Below are 21495 nucleotides of genomic sequence, written 5' to 3'. Positions count from 1 at the left end.
CCAGAGAGTCATAACTGGTGATGAATCATGGGTTTATGGTTATGAAGTGGAAACTCCCAATCATACCAATGGAAGCTGCAGTACGTGCCAAGACCGAAAAAAGCGCGTCAAATTCGGTCGAATTTGAAAGTTTTGCTACCAGATTTCTTCGATTGCAGGGGCGTAGTGCATCAGGAGCTCTTGCCACAGATTGGTAGAACGGTAAATAAGGAATACTTATTACCTACAAGTTATGCGCAATTTGCGCGAAGTAATCCGCCACAAATGCCCAAATTTGTGGAAGAACAAAAATTGACTTTTGCACCATGACAACGCCCCTGCTCATACATCGTTACTTGTGCGCAATTTTTCGGCCAAAAACAATACACTAATGATGCCGCAGCCACCGTATTCCCCAGTGACTTTAACTTGTTCCCAAAACTGAAGAGGCCAATGAAAGGACGACACGCTATGATTGACGATATAAAGACTGCATCGAAGGAGGAGCTGAACAAGATCGCGATTAATGATTTTTTGAGTGCTTTGAGGATTGGAAAAAACGTTGGCAAAAGTGTATAATATCTAATAAGGATTTCTTTCAAGGAGACAAAATAGATATTCATGAATAAATAAATAATTTAAAAAAAACACTAAGTCGTGATACTTTTTGAACAGACCTCGTATGCTGCATGACCATGTGGTAGCGGAATTTCGCCTCCTTACTTTTATTATTCTAGTTTTTATGTTATTGGATATGTTTTCACTACATTCTAAGTCGCCATTGTTTGTTAGTTGATAGTATAAATATTGCGGGTTATTGGGGGATAATTCCCTCGCCTCTCCTAATAAAGCATATCTGACACCCGTCACTTAAATAAGCCCCTCTTCAATGCCACATACTTCCATCGCCTATTAATTCTGTCCAACAAACGTGGACCACCTCGGTAAACAACACTGCCAAGATATGTAAACTGCTCCACCTAAGCTAGTTTATAAGCTCCTGTTTTAATATTAAAATTGGCTTTTTTATTTCGAGAAAACATGATAACTTTGTTTTGCTTTTATTGACTCTCATCCCATACCTATCGCACTGACTTTATAAAAAGCTAATCAACTGGCAAATTGAAAATTAATTATCCACAAACATAACTGATTTTATGAACTGCTCACTGATTCCACCTTGCTTCCACCCTCCCAATCCCTCTTAGCCTACCATCGAGTTCCAATCCCCCAACACTACCAAAAGTGTGATTCAATGAACACCTGCAATTATGCCCAATACTTGATCGTATACCCTGTCAACTTCTTCCTACCTCTAATTGCTTTGTGACTTCGAGATCGGAGCAAGGGCCTAATGTTTTCCAGACACCACTCCTGCTATTAATAGTCAATCACTAGCACTATGCCCAAGCCTCTTCCCCTCTGCCATGTATTACATATATCACAATCGCTCTAGTAATCCCCGATGTTCTCCCATTTTGCCTTCCACTGCCCTAATATTTATGTCGCCTCTCTCCATCTCCCACTATACATGTCCCAACATTTCAGTGCCTTGAATATGCATTCCTTTAGGAAGGTAACATTTTTGCATACATAATATAGTGAGTCACTAAAGTTTGAAATTATCCAATGTTTCTTTGCATTAAATCTATCAAACTAAAATCATGACTTGCTTTGTCTTTGAAAAGTAACATCATAACTGTACATACCCTTTGAAAATGCACTTATCGAGGGAGTTGGGATCATTGATCACTGTTTACCTTTAATTTAATGTAATGTTTAAGTACAGCTCTTGCCCCAAAAATATGTAGACTGACTTTATACCTGCCAACGCGGACGGCTTGAGTGGCGGAGAAATGTGGTGGAGAAAGGCAGAGGAGAAAGGTGGTGGAGGAATGCGGTGGAGGAAGGTGGTGGAGGAGGGCGGTGGAGGTGGTTATCCTAATTCTCCATCTCTCTCCTTCTCTAAATGGGCCATAGATCCTACTTATGGTATTTTTTCAAATTTTCTAAGGGTTTCTTCATCCTGACTTGTTAATGCCCATGTCTCAGCTCCATACGTTACAACGGGTCTAATAAGCGTTCTATAGATCTTCAGTTTTGTATTCCTTGATAGTAACATTGATTTGAGGAGTGTTACATTTGCAAAATATGCCTTGTTACCTTCCATTACCCTTTGGTTGATCTCTGTGGATATTTTATTTGTATTCTTAAGTCTGACTCCTAGATAGGTAAACTCCTTGACACCCTCAAACTCATAATTCCAAATTATTATGTTTTGCTGGTCCTGCTTTTTCTGAGAAGCTGACATTTTCAAGTATTTGGTCTTCTCTTCACCAGCCTTCAGCCCCACTTCTTTACCAGTGTTTTCTAAAATGTTAAACATTTCTTTTAGGTCATTTACATTTCATGTAATTAGTGCTATATCGTCTGCATATGCAAATCCTTGCTGGGAATTATTTAAAATGGTCCCACTTAAATTCAATTCTTTCATTGCATTATGTAGGGCCAGGTTGAATAACATGCTTGAGAGAGCATCTCCTTCTCTTACCCCCGAGGTCATATTTAATGCTCTACTTTCTCGATCCCCAATAAAGGATTTACATTGTGATTCATGCAATGTCAATTGAACCAGTCTAATCAGTTTGTCTGGAATATCATAACCTCTCAACACATGATGTAGCATCTCTTTCCTGTTCACGCTGTCGAAAGCTTGTTTGAAGTCAATGAAGAGTATGTGCAAGTCAACATTATATTCGTAGCATTTCTCCATCGTTTGTCTTACCGAGAATATCTGGTCAATGGTACTTCTACCAACTCTAAAGCCACCCTGATATTCCACCAGTATGTCTTCAGCATAGGTGCTCATGCATTTTAGAAGGAGACTGGTGAAAATTTTATATGCTACATTCCGTAATGTATGCCCCTATAGTTTTTGCAATCATATTTGTCACCTTTTTTATTTTTTGGACAAATGAATCCCGTCTTCTGGGAACTCTTCCAGTTTCCAAATACTACAAATTAGTTGATGTAATGCTCTATTTAAATCTTGACCTCCATTTTTAATCAATTCAACTGTTATTCCATCTTCTCCTGGTTCTGCGTCATTCCTTTCTTTTCCAATACCTCTTCTGTTGTTCGAATGAGCACTTCCTGGTCTTCTATTTGATTTTGTTCATGCTCTTCCATCCCTGGAGTTAATTCCTTATCATACAGGCCATTAAAATATTCAGCCCATCTTTCCAATATCTCTTTTTTTCCTCCCCAATGACTTGACCATTTTTATTTCTACAGGAGTGCACTTTTGGATGATAGTCTTTAGTCATGTATTTTACTGCTCGGTAGAACTTTGTGCTTTCTTTAGCAATATTGACCTCTTCTACAGCCTTCATCTGATTCTTTAAGTATTCCTTTTCCTTTCTTTTCAGTAATTTATCAGCTTCTTTCGTGCTCCGCCAATACTTCTCTCTTGTTAATCTAGTCTCCGTTTGCAGCATATTGTATCTATTCTTTTCCTCTATTGCAAGTTTACACTCATTATCAAACCAATCTGCATTCCTTTTCACTTTTGCTTTACCTATTATGTCCTTTGCAGGTGATAGAACAGATTATTTAATTCTTGTCCATTGATATTCCACAGAATATTGCTCTGTCTGTTCTTCCCTATTCCTTGCTAACTTTCTACCTATTTCATCTTTTTACCTCACAGATTGCACTGGATCTCTTAAAATTTTATCATTCCATTTAACCCCACTTGGTCTATTGAGCTTATCCAAGAGGACCAGTCGTTGTCTAAAATTTACTTTCACTAGATAGTGATCAGAGTCACAATCCGGTCCTCAGGCACACCTTATGTCTAATATAGAAGATGAATGTCTCCTGGATACCAGCACACGATCCATTTGATTCACAATTCCTCTCCCAGGCATTTTCCAGGTACCTTTGTGAATATTCTCATGTTCTAAGGATATGCTCTACATGATCATGCTGAGCAACAGAGCAATCTGGCAGAGAAGCCTTCCATTTTCATTTGTCTTATCATGCAGTGAGTACTTTCCTGCTACAGAATGTATGTAGTCTTCCTTACCAATTTTTGCATTAACATCTCCAAGAATGATAACTGTTCGATATCTTGGCATTCTCTTTCCAGTTTATCATAAAATTCTTGCTTTTCTTCTTCTGTTTTATCTTAAGTAGGGGAAGGGGCTGATATTGGGCTGATTTTACGGAATTTTCCCTTAAGGTTATTTTACATAGTCTGTCCCCCAATGGCTCAAAATTCATCAAACTGTTTCTTATCCTTGCATTAATCATGAAAGCAGTTCCATATAATCCAGTTCTATGGCTGGGTTCACTGTATATTACTGTAAAATTCTTTTTATCAATTCTACCATCTCCCACCCATCTCACTTCCAGTAGGGCTATAATATCCAAACCATATTTCAGCATTTCATTGGCAACTTCAATCAATCTACCCGGTTTCAACAATGTTATCACATTCCATGTTGCTAATTTCCACGTATTCATTGTCCTTGTCTGTTTGCCAAGTCAATATCTTGAAAATCCAACCTTATCTATCCAAGGCACGTTTAGAGGTTTCGTAGCAAGCAAATTTTTAAAGGGTAGGGTTGCTAGCCTAACCTCCAACTTGGGGGGGCCAGGATTCATATTCAGGGTTTACTCCCTTAGAAAGACTTGTTTCTCTACACATGAAGAACCCTCTCTACCCCATCATGTGAGGCACTCTTAGTCTGGCAGTTCCGTCAAGACCTGTCCGGCAAGGGAGGCCCTACCAGTATCTATGCTACCACTGGCATAGCTCTTGACATCCTTACCGCCCACAATCCTCCCCGCCCGGCACTGAAGGTGCCTTCGAAAGGCGGTGCCTCAGGGAGAGGAATGTAGAAGCACTCACAAGAGCAATAAAACTTTTGGATGGCGCAATAGAACAAATTAAAATAGATAACATGTAAAAGGACACATTTTAGAAAGTTTGAGCTTTTGGCCTTCTTCCGGTCAGACTGGAAGATCTCAGAGGGAATAAATGGAGTCTGAGGGGGGGGGGGGGCGGAAGGTGCAACGCATGCTGGGAAGGGAATTAAATATGGTGGATAAGGGTGGGAATTTTACAAGATCGGATGAGGATTTGTGAGTTCTCACATCTCTATTGGTGGCTGAATTGGGTAGGGATTCCAGGATGGTTAGGGAGAAGCACTGATCGAAGGAAAGGTTGTTGGAATATGTGTGTGAAGGGATAGGAAGAGAAGAGCGCGAGGCAGAATTACAGGAGTTACGGTGATTGTTCAATCAAATACAGGAGGGGTCAATATATTTGCTTATGGAAAATTAAGTGCATTGTTTGTATGACAAAAGATAGATAATGTTTTTGGAGAGGCAATTAGCGTGGGAACGAGGTGAGGGAGCAATGAGGGGATGTGGGGAGCAGAAATGATCTACTTGAGGGTGAATACAAATTCATGACTACCCTTAAACAGTAGGCATAGGTGACACTAATGATGGAAAAACACTTTCTAGTTCCTTCATAATCCATCTATGGGTTTAAGGTATTTCATTTGTAAACATAGTATGATTATAACAACATCAATAAGAAAGAAAAAATAGCAATGTATAACAATATATATAAATTTTAATTAGCACCTTCAATACACACACTTCAAAGGCACATAATTAAAACAAAATAGATAACAGAACATCTAAAAATTATAGGAAGGAAAATATTTCTTTCCCTATTTTCAATGATACAATATTTCTTAATATACTGAATACATATTTGCGAAGAATGAGATTATTACATTACACACCGAGTGAAAATATGAAGAGATATAATAGCAGAAACATTAGATATTCCTTTGAAGAATGAGATCATTCTCAAAGAAAGTTTACAACGGCATATCATGAAATGTACATTCAATTATTTTATTCATACAATCATCATTCCATCAAAAGTAAATGCATCACCTACGTATTAAGTACTGCTTCCCCATAAAACTTCAAAAGCAATGGACATCCTCAAAATCGAAAGTATTCATTATAAATATTGATTCCCAACTTTCTTTAAGCATTTACTTCTCAAAAAATACATACAGGTTTGAGCTTAAACCAAAAAATAAATAAATTTTAAAAAATTATACGGAAAATGTAAACCATTTCGACCTTATAATTAATTGTGCTTAAAATTCCGCCAACAATATTATTTCCAAGCCATCAACCATCTCCAATCTTATGCACTGTATATTCACTATTACTTTCAAATGTTTAATAATCAGAATACCTCTGGATAAACATGAACTAAGTGAGTGATAGTGCACATTGACATAAACAGAAAATTTTATCCCGAAAGAATTGGGAAATTATTAAGAACTACAGTAGGGTAATCAACAGAGTTGCAGAGTACATCACCTAAAATGATTATCCACATCTCTTAGCATTGTAATACCATTCGATGCATAATGCTATAGTTTTTAAGATTTAAACTTTCTACTTATAAAATACACAGCAACCATTAAAAGATACAATTGAAAAAGATCTAGTCTTTTTATGCACATTATTTAGTCCCAAGTGATGCAATAGATGTTCTATGTTACAATCCCTGGTGATAGAATGTGTTCTGACTGACTCATACTGACCATTCGAGGGATGATTCCAGTTTTTCAAGGGTTGATAACCGAGTGTAATTTATCATCTTGTTTGTTAATTTGTCTATAACTCCAGCAGTTTAGCGCAAACAATATTTAAAAATGACTTCACTGAGGTGATAGCCAAAACTGTTGCTTTTGCATCACTTCTGCACTGCATTACAAGCACTTCCAACTGCCCCAGGGAAGTGACCAGAGGAAATTGTTGCAGGAAACATTAGTTAACACATGTTAGTGAGTGCTGCAGGGTGACAATTAGGAGTGAGAAAAGCCCTGCCAAGACAGATGTTAGACCCATAAACATTCTGCATGGCCCATTGTCCAAAATCAAATTGCAACATTGAAACAAAACGGAAGTGAAAGACAGTTGCAAGGCACTGATCAGAAGGAACATCTGTGAAAAAAATCAAAGAAGGTGGTTCGACAACAGAAGCAGATGTCCAAAAAGAGCCCAAGGAATGGAAAAATGAATCACATTTGTGTTGCTCCCATGATCTACACAGATGACCCATTCTGTGACAATGTGACATTATGGAGACGTGTGAAGTGTCCTCTAAGAGACCACCATGAAATGTCCGTTCAAGTACATGTTATTACTTGAGATTGAGTGCTTGCTGGAGTACATCAATCAGATATTTAAACATGTCAAAAGAAATTGAAGAATACACTTTAACTTTCACAGGCCACTGGGACCGATATGGCTATTTAATGAATGATCAATCAGCCAAATTGCTAAGCATTATCCCACTTGTGGGTTGCTTTCACGGAGAGCCCCTGTTATGCCAGAGTAATAATAACTATGAAACATTTTAAGCCTTAGGCCTCGTATAAAATAGCACATTATTTAACAACATCTATAGCATTTCTTCTGTAACAATTTTAAAATCATCTCAAATCAAATTAATTATGCAGAGCACTCAAGATATAAGGCATAGAATAACAGCAATGACCATATCTGCAGCATTAATCTATTCACCTCTGAAAGTTGGTTGTGCATTATATCCTCACATTATCATTTGACATGTCTGTAACATGTTGAGGCGAGATCACAAGCACTGTTTGATCAAGGATTAAATCAGCATTAGGACAACGGTGACACAACAGTCTGGTACATTGACTTGAAGCTTAATGAAAGCAGAGGGACTTGAATTGCCAAAAATGCATGGCTGGTTTAACAGGCATTGTAGCTAATAACTACAACAAAGTTTAAACCCCAGGGGTGGTGTTCTATACCCCTGCAGTGGTATTCCGATCCCTACTTGGATTACATGACATATGTACCATTAGGCATATCTCATTCATACACAGCGATATTGGCATGGACTATGGCTTTTGCACACCATTTTCCCAGGGTCATTTCTCTGAATACACATTATTTTTGTGATTTTGCAAAAACGGTAACCTTCCTTGAGCATCCTACTTAATCAAGTCTAATGTACCATAAAAATCAGTTCATGACATACCTAAGGGGCATTTGAATGATGATGTGTAATGTAGGACAAAAACTTATGCTCATGACTGTCTCGTGTCTTGCAGAACATGCCCAACATCCCTGGAACAAGTAAAGACATACATGAGATAAGAAATATGCAGACTTGAAGTCATTAGATGATGGAGATATCAAGTGGAGAGCTACATCAAAATGATATTAAGTTCACATCTCAGTGATGATATTGACAGCATACTGGGCAGAGTATTCAGTTACTTTCACAAGCAAAACGTAAAAACCTTCTTGTCATATTGCATGGCATGTACTTCATTCCCAACTTCCCAAACGTGCCATTCCCTCCATCCAACTGCCGTGATGCAATGCACCTCGTGGAGGGCATCCCACCGTCATCCCAACTGCATGTGTCCCCGCTGCACAGGTAAGCAGCCAATGCTACCATCACTGCTCAGTGCATTACAGAGTCAGTGCCGTGGATTTATGATGAGAAGTAATCAGAAGAAAAGTAAGGCACTGAGATTCTCTAGAAATAGAAAGGCTAGGATAAACCATCACGTTGGGTACACAAACTGGTAGAGGTAGAACAGTTCACCCATTAGGAAAGTGTTTCAGAAGAACATGGGTAAAGCAGCAAGGACTACATAAGATTTGCTTTGGGAAGAATTTTTTGAAAGGAGGGGGGATAGCTGACAGGCACCTCAGCAGCTGTTCAGGTTGCTGCAGTGGCTTGTGTACCCGCTTCCCACCCAAAGCATCTGGGCTCCAATCCTGGTGGTGTCAGAATTTTTCAGCCATGTCCCAACCCCTCCTTGGATGCCATGTGGGAGGAGACAACTTAAGAGTGGCGAATGCCTTCTGCCAGATGGGATGCTCCATTATGAAATTTCATCAAGATGAAAGTAATGCCAAGGCCATATTTCTACCCACCCTTCCTCCTTAATTTCATTAATATCCTACCTCTTCCAAATTACCCATGTATCCCTAATGGCGGAAATGACCTCAACGGTGGGTCACATCCCTTAATAACTTCCACTATCTAAGCACCTTAAGTATAGATATAATCAAAGTAATAGTGAAAACTTTAGCACGGAGAATAATGCTGCATGGTTTAGCAGCTTGGGTTATTGAAGCTGGAGTTTAAGTGTAGATTAAATGCTTTAAAAATATGGATGTGGAGAAGAATGGAAAAAACAAAATGGAAAGAAAAACAACTGAAGTTAAAGGCATAGAGACAGGTGTTTGGGGAAATTTGATGAATGCAGGACAAGTGGATGCAGATGGAAGTTAGAGGCAATAGGATTGTGAATAATAATAATTAATACGGGTGAGTCCCCATAAATATTCAGGAAGGAAGGTTGTGTGCACAGAAAGTTTTTAATAATCAATATAATTAATGATTTCCAGGTAATCTTTAAGTATGCAACTTTTAGACCCACTTAATGGCTTAAAATGTCATTACAGACATATTCCAACTCATTGGGTTTAAAATAAGATTCAACATCCAGTGGCTATGGATGAAGGCTGGTCAAAGTAAATGATGAAGTTAATTGCTGAACAAATACGCATCATTAGAATAATGGGGACGTATTATATAAATCATATGATTATCATTCATATTTTTTGCAAAAAATTTATAGCATCAGTGGAAAAAACCACTAGAAATTAACACACTATTAAAATATCTACTCTTAAACAATTAAAAAAACACTGCAAAGTCATCACCAAATCAAACACCTTTTCATTTTTAAAAGAAACTTTCATGGAAATAACTGTCTTAGAAATAGAAAAGTATGGTGCCTTTCTAAAGTATCAGAACCACAGACACTGGTTATTTACAGCCATTATCCCCCAGATCATTTTTTTCTTTCAATATGCAAATTTATTTCCTTAAATATCATGTGGCTTGATGATTACACTACTAAATTATCAATGTCGGAATTCCTTCAAGGATCTGGATGATCATGAACTGCTAAGTCCTTTCTATATTCTTACACCATTTCTTAGGTAGAAGACTAAATTAGACAGAAGGAGAGTTTAACTTCAATCTCTCCCAGGTACAATAGCAGTTGAATAAATGATAACAATGCAATGCATGATCCAATCCAATCTTATTATGCCATACTGAGTATTATGAAGCCCATAATCAGGTTTGACCTTCAGGAGAGACCACCTCCCTCAGATTTCTAGACCCTGCCCCTGCTAACTGTATTTGAAAACATTAAACCATGTCACAGCCTGGAATGATTTCATCTGTAGACAAAATATTGCCATTAACACAATTTCTGTGAATGGCTCCCTTAAAAATAGATGTAAGCATCACAATTACGGGTTAAGAAGCATAACAATAATGGGAGCTAACGATAACTGCACATAAACAATATACTGCTGAAATATTGCTTATTAATTAATTAGCGACGAGTATCCGCTCAAGGATAATACAAAAAAATGGAAAATCAAGCATACTTTTTCACATTGAAATTTCTGATAAATTTAATTAATTTCAAGCATTCGGATTGGCGAATTCCCAGCATTTGAGGTGTATTGAGTTTGCAAATTAGGTATCACTTGAAATGGGCTCATGAGAGGTGAACACAAAAATGTATAATTCTGCTCAAATGAATGCTTTATCTATATAAACAGGAGAAGTTATGCACACCAAAAAAAATAAGTAATCAATTTCAAGAGAATTACAGGGATCGAGGTGGCACCTGCCATTCTAGTTAAATAAGAGTGATGTCAATTTGAATGAAAATTGTGAGTATTGTTATAAATGTTTATGAGAATGCAATGAAAGCTAGAGCAGTTAGAATTGAAGTATGACTTTGGTCTACGTCAAACAAATTATTATTGACCTAAAGTCATTCATAATTAAAGTTATCATTTACCCAGAGTCTAAGCAAAGATTAGAATATCCTTCTGTTTGAATGCTCAAAAATCACAAGAAAATCTGTTATTCATTTACCCGACAACAAATCTCAAAATCATAAAATTTTAATTCCATTCATGCTTTCTAAAATAAAAAATTTTAAAAACTTTCATGGGGTTGTCAATGTACACCATTGCGCACCGTCCCCAAAACAATTTTATACACATAAAATCATAATAAGGTATTTTAAGTGCTCAAAGCATCCTTAAGCTTTAGTAAATAATATCCTAAAGTTTACAAAAGAAAGTCACAAAAAGGATGATGCCAAATGTATTGAAATCAGAATGAATTAGATCCTCTATATAATGGAAGCATAACTTCCCTGACTAATTTATTAATTATGCAGGTAGACACAATATCATTCAGTTTTACAAAGAACACGCATATTTTATACAACCCACTAAGCTCTCATAATTAGCTACCAGATACTTCATAATTAAATGGTGACATTAGGCACATATAAACCAAGATACTGCTTTAGATTTGTGCAATGTAAAATAAAAAACATTTGGAAAGGAATATGGCATATAAATATTGCTGCTTCTTCAATATATTGTATCAAAAATCCACTATATAACTCATAAGATAAATCCTAAAGCTGACAACAAGGAATGCCTCATTGGGGAGACATATTTCAATTCATAACGACTGGGTCACACATTATAAATGAAAATAGCTTAATAAAAAACAATACTAAAAACAGCAATGACAGAACATCAGTCTCCAACCTGTAAAATTAAAAATGAATATCATTAAAACATGAGGCGTTGCAGCAAAAGTATGCACACATAAAGACACATTCAATCGTTCTGAAGAGAAGGATTCATAGGGCAACCAAAGACCTTCTGAGCAGGCCAATATCCTACCTAATTTGAAAACATAAAAGGTGAAACTTCAAAAAAGAAATTGAGTTTAAGAAGATTAATTTCTCTTCGTAACACAGTAACCAGTGCCTTTATGGCGTGAAAGTTGGTAGGAGGTCTTCGAAAAACAATGCCAGCAGTCAGCTGTCCGCAGACTAATAGCGTGTGAACCACTGATGGACTTGACCCATGCTCAAAAGTCACATCACAAATCCACAAGGCCATGTTCTATGAAGCAATGATACACGATACAATGCTGTGTTAAGCTCAGAAAATCAGTGTCAGGATACGAAGCCACATTCTAAGGAATGGATTCCCACTAGCACAAGATCTTCAGGGAGAGAGGAGGGGAGGTTGACAATGGGGAATTTGGACATCTGTCAACAACACAGCGCAACAAAAATGTGTGCAAATGGAGATCAATTTTCAATTTTAATGGATGCAATGAGTATCAGAATGTCAGCGGAAGAAGAGTGCAATAATACAGAAACCACAGCGCATTGCATTCTCACAAAAGACTTAGCCATGCGAAAGGCATGTGCCTAGATGGTCCACAATGCACTGTTGAAAGGTCAGAACTGGCTGCTGGGGGGACCGTCTCGCATGACCTCTTGGATGCTGCCCTACAGCCCCAGTGTGGAACTTCCACAATTCTTTTTGTTCCCAAGGACAAAAGAGCTTGAAATGCAACGATTTTGGAATGCTGCATTACGTCCACCAGTCCACAATGCATGACACAACATGAGGTGCAAGAACGTGCTTCCCATCAACACCTTCCATGAAGCATGCTCTGACTGCCAGAGGCATCTGTGATCAAATTTTATCAACTCTCACTTCCAATTTAAATCGCAACAAATTTTCCCCCAATTCATTGTACTAAATTTTGGGACAGACCATGAATTTAAAAATTAAGTGAGATTAATGCTTTCCCTCATATATTTTGCCCTAGTATAATTGATATACTCCAATTGCATTTCCTCATTAAGAGTGATGTTCTGTAATAATAAGTAGTATTCTACTGGATAAGGAAATGTTTACTTCACTACCCACCATGTAATCCTAAGCCATGACTTCCATGAAACAAAATATCCTCAAACCACATACTTCATACAATAATAGCTCATTCTTTAGCTCTGTAAACTTCCTATATCTCTGAATTCCATATTCTCCTTTAAGGCAAGCAAATACAAAGTTTTACTAAGAAACAAATAAGTCATCAACTATCTACACTGCATATTTTCATCAGTACCATACGATGAATATGAATCGGCAATCCTTTGTCAGTATTTAGCTGCATCCAGACTCGTTAGGCATTAGAGGGGACGCTTGCTTTTAAGTGGATTCCCCAACTGTTAAGACACTTAATGAAAAGGGAGCTTCAGTTTGACGCGCTACGCAGTAGTACTGCCATCTACGTAGCTAAGAATAAGGAATGAAGAGATGATGTCCGAATGTGGACATTTGAGATAGCTTCCCCAAATATTTGTGTGTAGTTGCTAAACCAAATAATGGTTTTTGCTTGATCCTGAGTGCACTTTACAAATCATTCCGCAGTCATTTATTAAAGTGTCTTATCTCACTACATTTACCTCTAGAGATTATCCATGTTTTATATTTTACTTCAATTATTAGTTCAGATTTCAATAATTTTCAACTCCTTTTCTTATTTACATGGTATTTTACTAAACGGTAATTTTTTGGTCATTAATACTTGTTAGTCATTATTTTAAGATATTCTTTGTGTTGTACATAGTTCATTTATATGTATGTGTACTTTTCTCGCTAAATGTTTCTTATTTATAAATTAAACCTTGTATCAATTAAATAATTATCCCACAAATTAGTCATTGTCGGCGCTTTTTCATTCATGTTGGTTTTATTACTTTGTGGGTTTATGTGGTGAAACAGTGACACCTTTTGCAAAGGTTTGGCGAACGACCTTAGATTATCCAGTTGGATTCCTGCAGACAACTACATTTTGACTAAGGGCATTACTCAACGCTTAGACTCTCCAAATACAACATTGCACTTGAAGATTATTTTCTGTGATGTTTATATACTAAAATAAGGTTGAACAAGCACACAAACGAGCCATTGACACAAACATGATGGCAAAGACGATGCTCTTATTCATGAAATGAAGTGCCAAACACCGAAATATGTTCTTACCTCTACATTTCAAAAATCTGTATCCAATAACTTGATAAAATAAAGCAATTACAAGACAACAATTTCAGAGTGTAAAAATCATTCGCCTTGACTGGGATTCGAACCCAGATCCCTCAATATCCGGTCGAGTGCTTTAGCCACTTAAGCTACCGAGGCGTCCTCTTAAACTTTGAAATTTTGGGGCTTTTAAAGGAACAAGATGTTGTGACGAAATACCGTACATACAATGTCACAGGCATTCGTAGTCGTGCGCAAGGCGCCACAGTCCACGAGGTTAAAGCCAACTTTAAACACACATGGTGTTTTCACTTTGACAAATTCCAAAGAAACTGCGGGAGATGCCGCAACAGTAACTTTTAACGGAGTCATCCGCTAATTTGCATTTCAATGCAACAATTTCAGAGTGTAAAAATCATTCGCCTTGACTGGGATTCGAACCCAGATCCCTCAATATCCGGTCGAGTGCTTTAGCCACTTAAGCTACCGAGGCGTCCTCTTAAACTTTGAAATTCTGGGGCTTTTAAAAGCCCCAAAATTTCAAAGTTTAAGAGGACGCCTCGGTAGCTTAAGTGGCTAAAGCACTCGACCGGATATTGAGGGATCTGGGTTCGAATCCCAGTCAAGGCGAATGATTTTTACACTCTGAAATTGTTGCATTGAAATGCAAATTAGCGGATGACTCCGTTAAAAGTTACTGTTGCGGCATCTCCCGCAGTTTCTTTGGAATTTGGCAATTACAAGAATTTAACAACATCCATTCAAATTAAACTACGTACACTCTTTCATTATGACAAAGGGTCAAAAGGAGGAAGAGACTTTGTGGTGTCAATTTCACCCAAATAAAGACGTTTATTAATCAAAAGCCCCACCTTTTCCCACCTTGCCTTAATAAACACTTCATCTTTTCAACGAGTACAGTACTGGGGATGCACTATGGCATATTTACGATACACTTCTTGTGTCCTGAATCCAGGGGCCAAAATAGGCACCTGAAATTGCACCCTTTAGCTGCCTAACGAGTTTAGTTACCCTTCAAGATAGCCTCCACCCTAAGTCGAGCAATTTAGGCACCTAAATGACAAGTCTGGATGCAACTTTTATCTTTTGGAAATAATTTGTTTTTCCTGACTACGTGATTGGTTTAGCTTTCTGATAAAAATATGTTCTGGTATTCAAGTGGTAATAGTCCGGTGCAGGAGTAAAACTATAATTCTACCATTATAAAAATGACTGAAAACAGGTGAAATTTGTACCTTTCACTGCTAAAAAACATAAATTAATCATACCATCTCGTATGAGATGAAAATGGAGAGTCTCCGTAAATATCTGTTCAAATCAGGGCCATATTTTCCGTGTCATCCAGTGTTTTTTGAGAATCCGTCCATAATCACGCATCCATCAGCATGAATACCCGAGAGTGTACAATGCTATCATTTTTTGAAGCGCGATTAATAAGGCAAAACTTGCAATTTTTTAGAACCTATTTAACAAAAAATGTTCAAATGAATGAAAAATATGAATTTTTGCATTTCAAAACTCTAACAATATCATATGCAGAGGCTGTGTGAGGAATGCTTTCAGTTTTATAAGGTCTGCATGAGAAAAGATGAGACTGGCCTTGGTCTATGCACAAACTGCTCAACAGATCACAATCAGTGAGGCGTTGCCGTTTAGCAGCATTGGTGAAAAATAAAACACCACCTTGCTAAATACTGACAAATGCCCAATGTCAAATTGTCTCTGCACAACGCCGATTCTTGTCTGAGCTTGAACACGCTTGCAGTATAAATTCTAGTGCAGGTGAGAATGAAGGTGTTGGAGAGGCAGTGCGTGTGCATTGACTTTGGTTTTAGCCGGGGGAAAAGTGCAACTGAAACTTATGCGATGACTCAAGAGGCGTTCGGCAATGAATCTGCGAGTCGGGCAGAGTGTCCTCGTTGGTACGACCGCTTCCAGTCTGGAAAAACCTCGATCGGTGCAGAACCGAGAATTGGGCAAACATCAAAGTCAACAAATGATACCCCTATCAAGTGTGAATGATTTAGTGAATGCAAACCCTGGTTTCACCGTCAGACAGATTGCAAATGAAGTTGACATTATTGTTGGATTGTGTTTCAAACAGTTATCTTTTTCTGAACAGACCTTGCATTGCTTTTCATGCATTCCAGAGTTTCATATTATTAAGATGTCTTAAATTCATTCAAAAAATGTATAAAAAATACCTAAGAGGAATTTGAGCCTTAAAAAAAAATTCTTGAGCTTCCACAAAATTGCCAGACTTGACCTTTTTACTTTAAAATTAAATTTGACACCAAGATTTGGGCTAAGAGCCACCATAAGAACATTACCTGTCACTCTTTGGATTTCAATCATTGTAGGAACCTAAGAAGCCTTTACAGTTGGGGCACTTGTGATCAACTCTTTTACATGACTGTAAGCAATATGGAACCCAAGAGCAAAGGCAGCACCTGAAATTAATAAATGAAAACTTATTTTAGCATTTTATGGAATAAAGAAGTAAAAACAGAGTTGAAAATGAAAAGACCGTCTTAGCACAGGTAGCATTGAAGTATCTCTCTCTCATGTTACATTGGGTCAAACCAGGTTAAATGATCGAAGAGGGGTGGGGTCTCTTTTGCAAAGATAAACTGAACAACATTGGTTATTCACTTTTACATAATTCTTAAATACTTAAGGATATGGATGTGCACCCAAGTTGCATGTAAATCTCCCCTAAATATAATCTTCCTGCACCCATAATTTAGAATTGAAGGTGTTATAGAGTAAAAAACTTACGTGGCAAAGAATAACAAAAGACAAGCCAGGTGAGCCATGGCTTTATTTGTTGTGACAGTAGTAGTTTTAATGTCAGCATGGCAGTGGTAACACCTCATACGAGTTCCTTTTGGACCAACTGGGAGTAAACCAGCAGCTAAAAAGAAAGCAACTGTTAATTCCTTAACATCTAAATCATGAGATTGCCAACATCCCATGGAGAACTAACTATTTTACGTCAAGGGCTCTTTAATACAGTTTTTCCCTAACCAGGTGAGATTATCCACATATTTTTATTTGTTATTATATTCAAGAGATGGACCCAAAATTCCTACCACTTCTGTACTTGATATATGAGGGGTACAAGACATGGCACATCCTTTTGTTTTTATATTTTGCTTCTACAATTCAGCAAACTGTGAGTCTCCCCATAATATGCCACAAATTTTGCCAACATTAAGTATATTCCATGGCCAGCCAAGATGACAGAAGCACCTTTAAGTTTCCCAATATAGTTATTCTATTTCTATTTTATAATCATTATTTATTTGTTTAAAGTCTAGAGCCCATTCATTTCTTCATTTTTAAACGCTGTCTCATGAAACCATTGGTCGATTGATATGGCAAGCTACTTGTCTACACACCAAGGTACATATTATCACTAAATAATTCCAACACTTAATCTGGGGGTTCAACTGCATAACCATACCCGTTTTCATTCAGAACAATGGAAATTTATCCATATTATTTGCAATTGCACAAAATATTCAAAAGGTACAACACAATTGGGACGAAAATTCGGAAGGTAAGTAATTCGATTAAGGTTGACCACCAATGACAACAGATAGAAACGATTTCCATTTATTTCATGGAGAGATTAAAATAGGTGATTCATTCCCTGCACAAAAAATTCAAAGACGTCATTAAATAGGATCCTAAAGAATGTCCCGAACGCAACTCGATTAATTGATTACGTAACTACTTCACATTGCGTCCTTGCACTGATAAAAAATCCCCTATCAAGGAACAGTTATCCTCCTTGATTTCAGTAGACGTCTTAATGAACACGGAAATGAGCAATCTTCAAGAAACACAAAAGATATTTTTGTCAGACAACAAAGGTGTTGCTGCGCAGCATTAGACGTAAAATCAGGGTTTACGCAAACCCACCAATATGACAGTAAATGGACATATTAAAAATTTTACCAGGCACAGCAACGCTTACAACTCCCATCTGGGGCGGAACTGGAGGAACATTTACTACTTGCTGAGGATAGACAGGTACTCCCACAGGTTGTGGGGCTGAGAAAAGAGAATTCAACAGTGAGAGAAAATAGGTGGGAACATAAAAAAATAACATTAATAACCCAAATGCTATATTTTCTGGAAACACTTAGATTTGGATGAATTCCTACCTGGTGGGTTTGGCATCATCTGTGGGGGATGGCCTTGGTAAGGGGTGGCATGCGGATTGAATGGCTGATTATACTGGCTTCCTGGATTCATGGCTTCATCGTAAGACGGTGGAGCCGTCGGGTGAACGAAATTGTCATTCGGGTTGTCCTCTAACTGAGGTCTAGGAGGAGCTTTCTCACCCATATTGTGTTGTTACAAATCGATTCGTTAAGTTGTCGAAAAATACTAAGCGTTCCGCGCTGCCTTTTCAAATGTCTTCATTTCCCAACTCCCACAGTCATACTCTGTTGCTTCAACTTTCACACGACACTGTTCCTTTACTTCCGCTAGGAACTTGCTCCAAACGACTCTGCCTTCATCCCAGCAATCTCAACGCAAACAACTCGCTTAGCTTTCGTCTTGTCACTCTCTTACTGCCAACATTGAAAATCACACATCCCGGAGTGGTTCAGTCATGAGCACCAGCCCCGATTGAGTAATCGTACAGGTGGCGCCAGTGATCCTCAATCGGCGGGAAGTAGGAACGAGCTTTGACGTGTCCCTTTTTTCAAATACACAAATCGGGAGAGAAAAATACAATGGTTACGGAAATAACTATATTAAAAATCAAGAATTTTATTGAAATATTTTGCCTTTTTCATTGAACGTATTCCGAAGCATATGAGATTTCTTTGCATATCATTAGATGATCATATCATTAGTAGATGTAGTAGGCAAATAGAGCCAGTTTTCCAAATTCAATGAATATTTAATAAAATACTCCATGTCAGATTTGAATATCACATTGAATTTCCCCAAGAAGAGTAACAAATAATAAGCTATCAATGAAATTACGTTATTATTTTCATATTTCGTCATTGTTCAGCGCATTCACGTTATTTTGATCATGCGCAGTGGCATGCGAACACCACTTTGGTTGGACGTACTCATCACGACCGGCCGGCACTATCCCGCGACCGCCACCGCCATTTATATATGCACAATATTTATGCATATTAAGGTGTGAAACTAATGTTTAAGAGTTAATTATAAATGGTGCGAGGGTTGTGCAATAAGGAGTGCTCGTACATTTTTATTCGCATGATTTATTGTGTAAAACTTTAATTTTACGAAATATGGCTAGCTAAATTTGTGATTTTTACGAGTATGTAGTACAAATTCATTACTTAAACTACAATATTGCGTCACCAGCAGCCATCAGTTTAGACAGTTCAGTTCATCTACGTCTACTTCTTTCGATGACGATCTCTTTCCACTGTGGTATTTTTTTCACAACGGAGAACAGAAAATAGACACGTGGAGATAGATTCAGTTAAAAGGAAGGACGAGGAACAATATTGATTTTCGTGAGATGATCGCGATTTTGCGGATCTCACCGCGCACAGTCGCGTCTTATATGACATATCTCATTTACCAACGTATGGGCAGCACCCAAAGAAAATTTCAATTATTCTGATAGCATGCTTTGACATTATTCAGCAATCGCAAGTTCATCTCCTTTTCAAATCGAAGATTTACTCACATTAAACATTTTAACCATTTTCGAGATGTTCTGATTGTAGGTAGTGACTCTCTATCGGCCTCCGGCAGAATTACATAGGCCTAATAGGCTGATAATTTGCTCAAAACACAATTTCAACACAGAATTTAAACTCATCAACTCTGTATTACAATTGATTTCTCAATGTTTAACAACCACTTTCATCACCATAGAGAAAGAAAAACTTGGTGTCAGAATGACTTCTCTGAATTAAACCCTGGCTGTGAAATACATAATATCTCAAGTAAAGAAGACACCATGCACTATTTTTGAATATCCTTACCAAGACAAACCTCCATAGAGATATCATATTTTTTAATAACTATACAAAAGCCAATTCAGACAGTGTAAAAAGAAAAATCAACCTAAACTTTGCAAAATTTGTAATTTTTATATAAGTATACTGAGATTTTATGATTACTGAAAAGCAAAATATTATCCTTGGTCCACAGATTAATCATTTCACTTTGACTTGAAAAATATGCCCACAATTCACCAATCATGTGATAAGACTAAATATTAGGCAATCAATCAGCTTTAGTGCTTGTGGAGTTATAGGCTGGAGCTTATTCAATGATATCCATTTTCTTAGCTTAATTATTACTTGAATTAAAACATCACTTACTGCTGACATAGAAGCCTCCTTGATTATTTGAGAGAAAGAATTGAGAGTAAACCTTTGGGTGCATAGCAATTTTTCATTATTAAAAATGCAAAGATTGCAGCGATCAATTCATGAGAAAGAATTAATCTTGAAGGAACTACACAAGTAATGCAGCATCAGGTTAATATTTCGGTGTGCAATTTGAATACTAATTGAATTTTTTGGAATCAGTACTTTTGCCAGGGAGGGTTTTGACTTTCCTAGATAATAGTCCTTACTTCATCAGGAGGATGTGAAGTGATGGGACTAGAGGGGAAGCACCAAATCCAAAGTGAGATGACCTTCCTTGGACTGAATACAGAGGAACTAGAGTGGAAGATCAGGTCAATAGATATCCCTGGTGATGGGCTGCAGTATATGTCAGTGCATACTAGCATGGATATGAAGGTAGTAGCAATTGGATGTTAATGCTAAGACATAATCTTTTGCTTACAATGAACTGCTAAGGAGAGGTGTATCTCTTAAACCATGGAATCCTCCCAGGTGTCGGGCACCCAAAAGCCAATGTCCTATTCAACTAGGCTGGGGGTTGGGTGTGGTGCAAAAAAATCTTTCCAGGAAAAAAGCTTCAAGCAAACTCTCAAGTAAATCTTGGTTTGTCCTGAAGAAAAATTGGATAGGAGGGTTGAATGTAAGAAAGGAATGGAATTTGAAAAGTGAACTTTGAACATATGCTCTCTGTTTAAAGTCATATCACCAAATGGATTACACTAAGAATTGCATCTAACCTAATAATAAATGCCAAGATGGCTGGGTGAATGATATATAGTATGGAGAAGGATTTATTATTGTACAAAATGAAAAAGAAAAAGATAGAATTGGAATAGTGTGTACTGTAGACAGAACTACTGTGAAAATAATATCCTTAAATTCTTCCTAATGCATGAAAGGATGCACATTCTAAGACTAAACACCAAGTGCTTTGGTATCTCGGTCATTCACACTGTAGCTGAAGGAAAGAAAGAACTAATGTAAGATGATTAGAAAAATTGAAATAGCTATTTTGTGATAAAGAAGTTATATCAGCAAGATCTAACAGACTAGAAAATTAAAAATAAGA

At 37.4% G+C, this 21495-nt stretch overlaps 1 protein-coding gene across 1 annotated transcript; it reads right to left on the bottom strand.

Moving 5' to 3' along the window:
- Positions 1-5608: 5608 nt before the first annotated feature.
- On the bottom strand, positions 5609-18627 carry LOC139698467 (lipopolysaccharide-induced tumor necrosis factor-alpha factor homolog). The gene is made up of 5 exons (XM_071597347.1): positions 18231-18627; positions 18022-18117; positions 16837-16972; positions 16389-16508; positions 5609-11736 (listed from the first exon to the last, which is right to left on the bottom strand). Exons 1-4 carry the CDS (start codon positions 18412-18414, stop codon positions 16406-16408), a joined length of 519 nt encoding a protein of 172 aa, XP_071453448.1. The 5' UTR covers positions 18415-18627; the 3' UTR covers positions 5609-11736; positions 16389-16405.
- Between the last annotated feature and the right edge of the window lie 2868 nt (positions 18628-21495).

The sequence above is a fragment of the Hetaerina americana genome, unplaced genomic scaffold (genome assembly GCF_022747635.1).
Source record: "Hetaerina americana unplaced genomic scaffold, ioHetAmer1.1.p SCAF_86, whole genome shotgun sequence".
Lineage (NCBI taxonomy): Eukaryota > Metazoa > Arthropoda > Insecta > Odonata > Calopterygidae > Hetaerina > Hetaerina americana.
Note: the sequence above shows the minus strand (reverse complement) of the source record. Positions and strands in the feature narration are given on the sequence as shown.

What these genes read in the sequence shown, in the direction of transcription:
- LOC139698467 (XM_071597347.1), bottom strand. Translation starts at nt 18,414, where the DNA reads ATGGGTGAGAAAGCTCCTCCTAGACCTCAGTTAGAGGACAACCCGAAT. An exon ending in GATGATGCCAAACCCACCAG is followed by an intron (nt 18,118 to 18,230) that starts GTAGGAATTCAT and finishes CTCTTTTCTCAG; the next exon opens with CCCCACAACCTGTGGGAGTA. An exon ending in TGTAAGCGTTGCTGTGCCTG is followed by an intron (nt 16,973 to 18,021) that starts GTAAAATTTTTA and finishes CTTTCTTTTTAG; the next exon opens with CTGCTGGTTTACTCCCAGTT.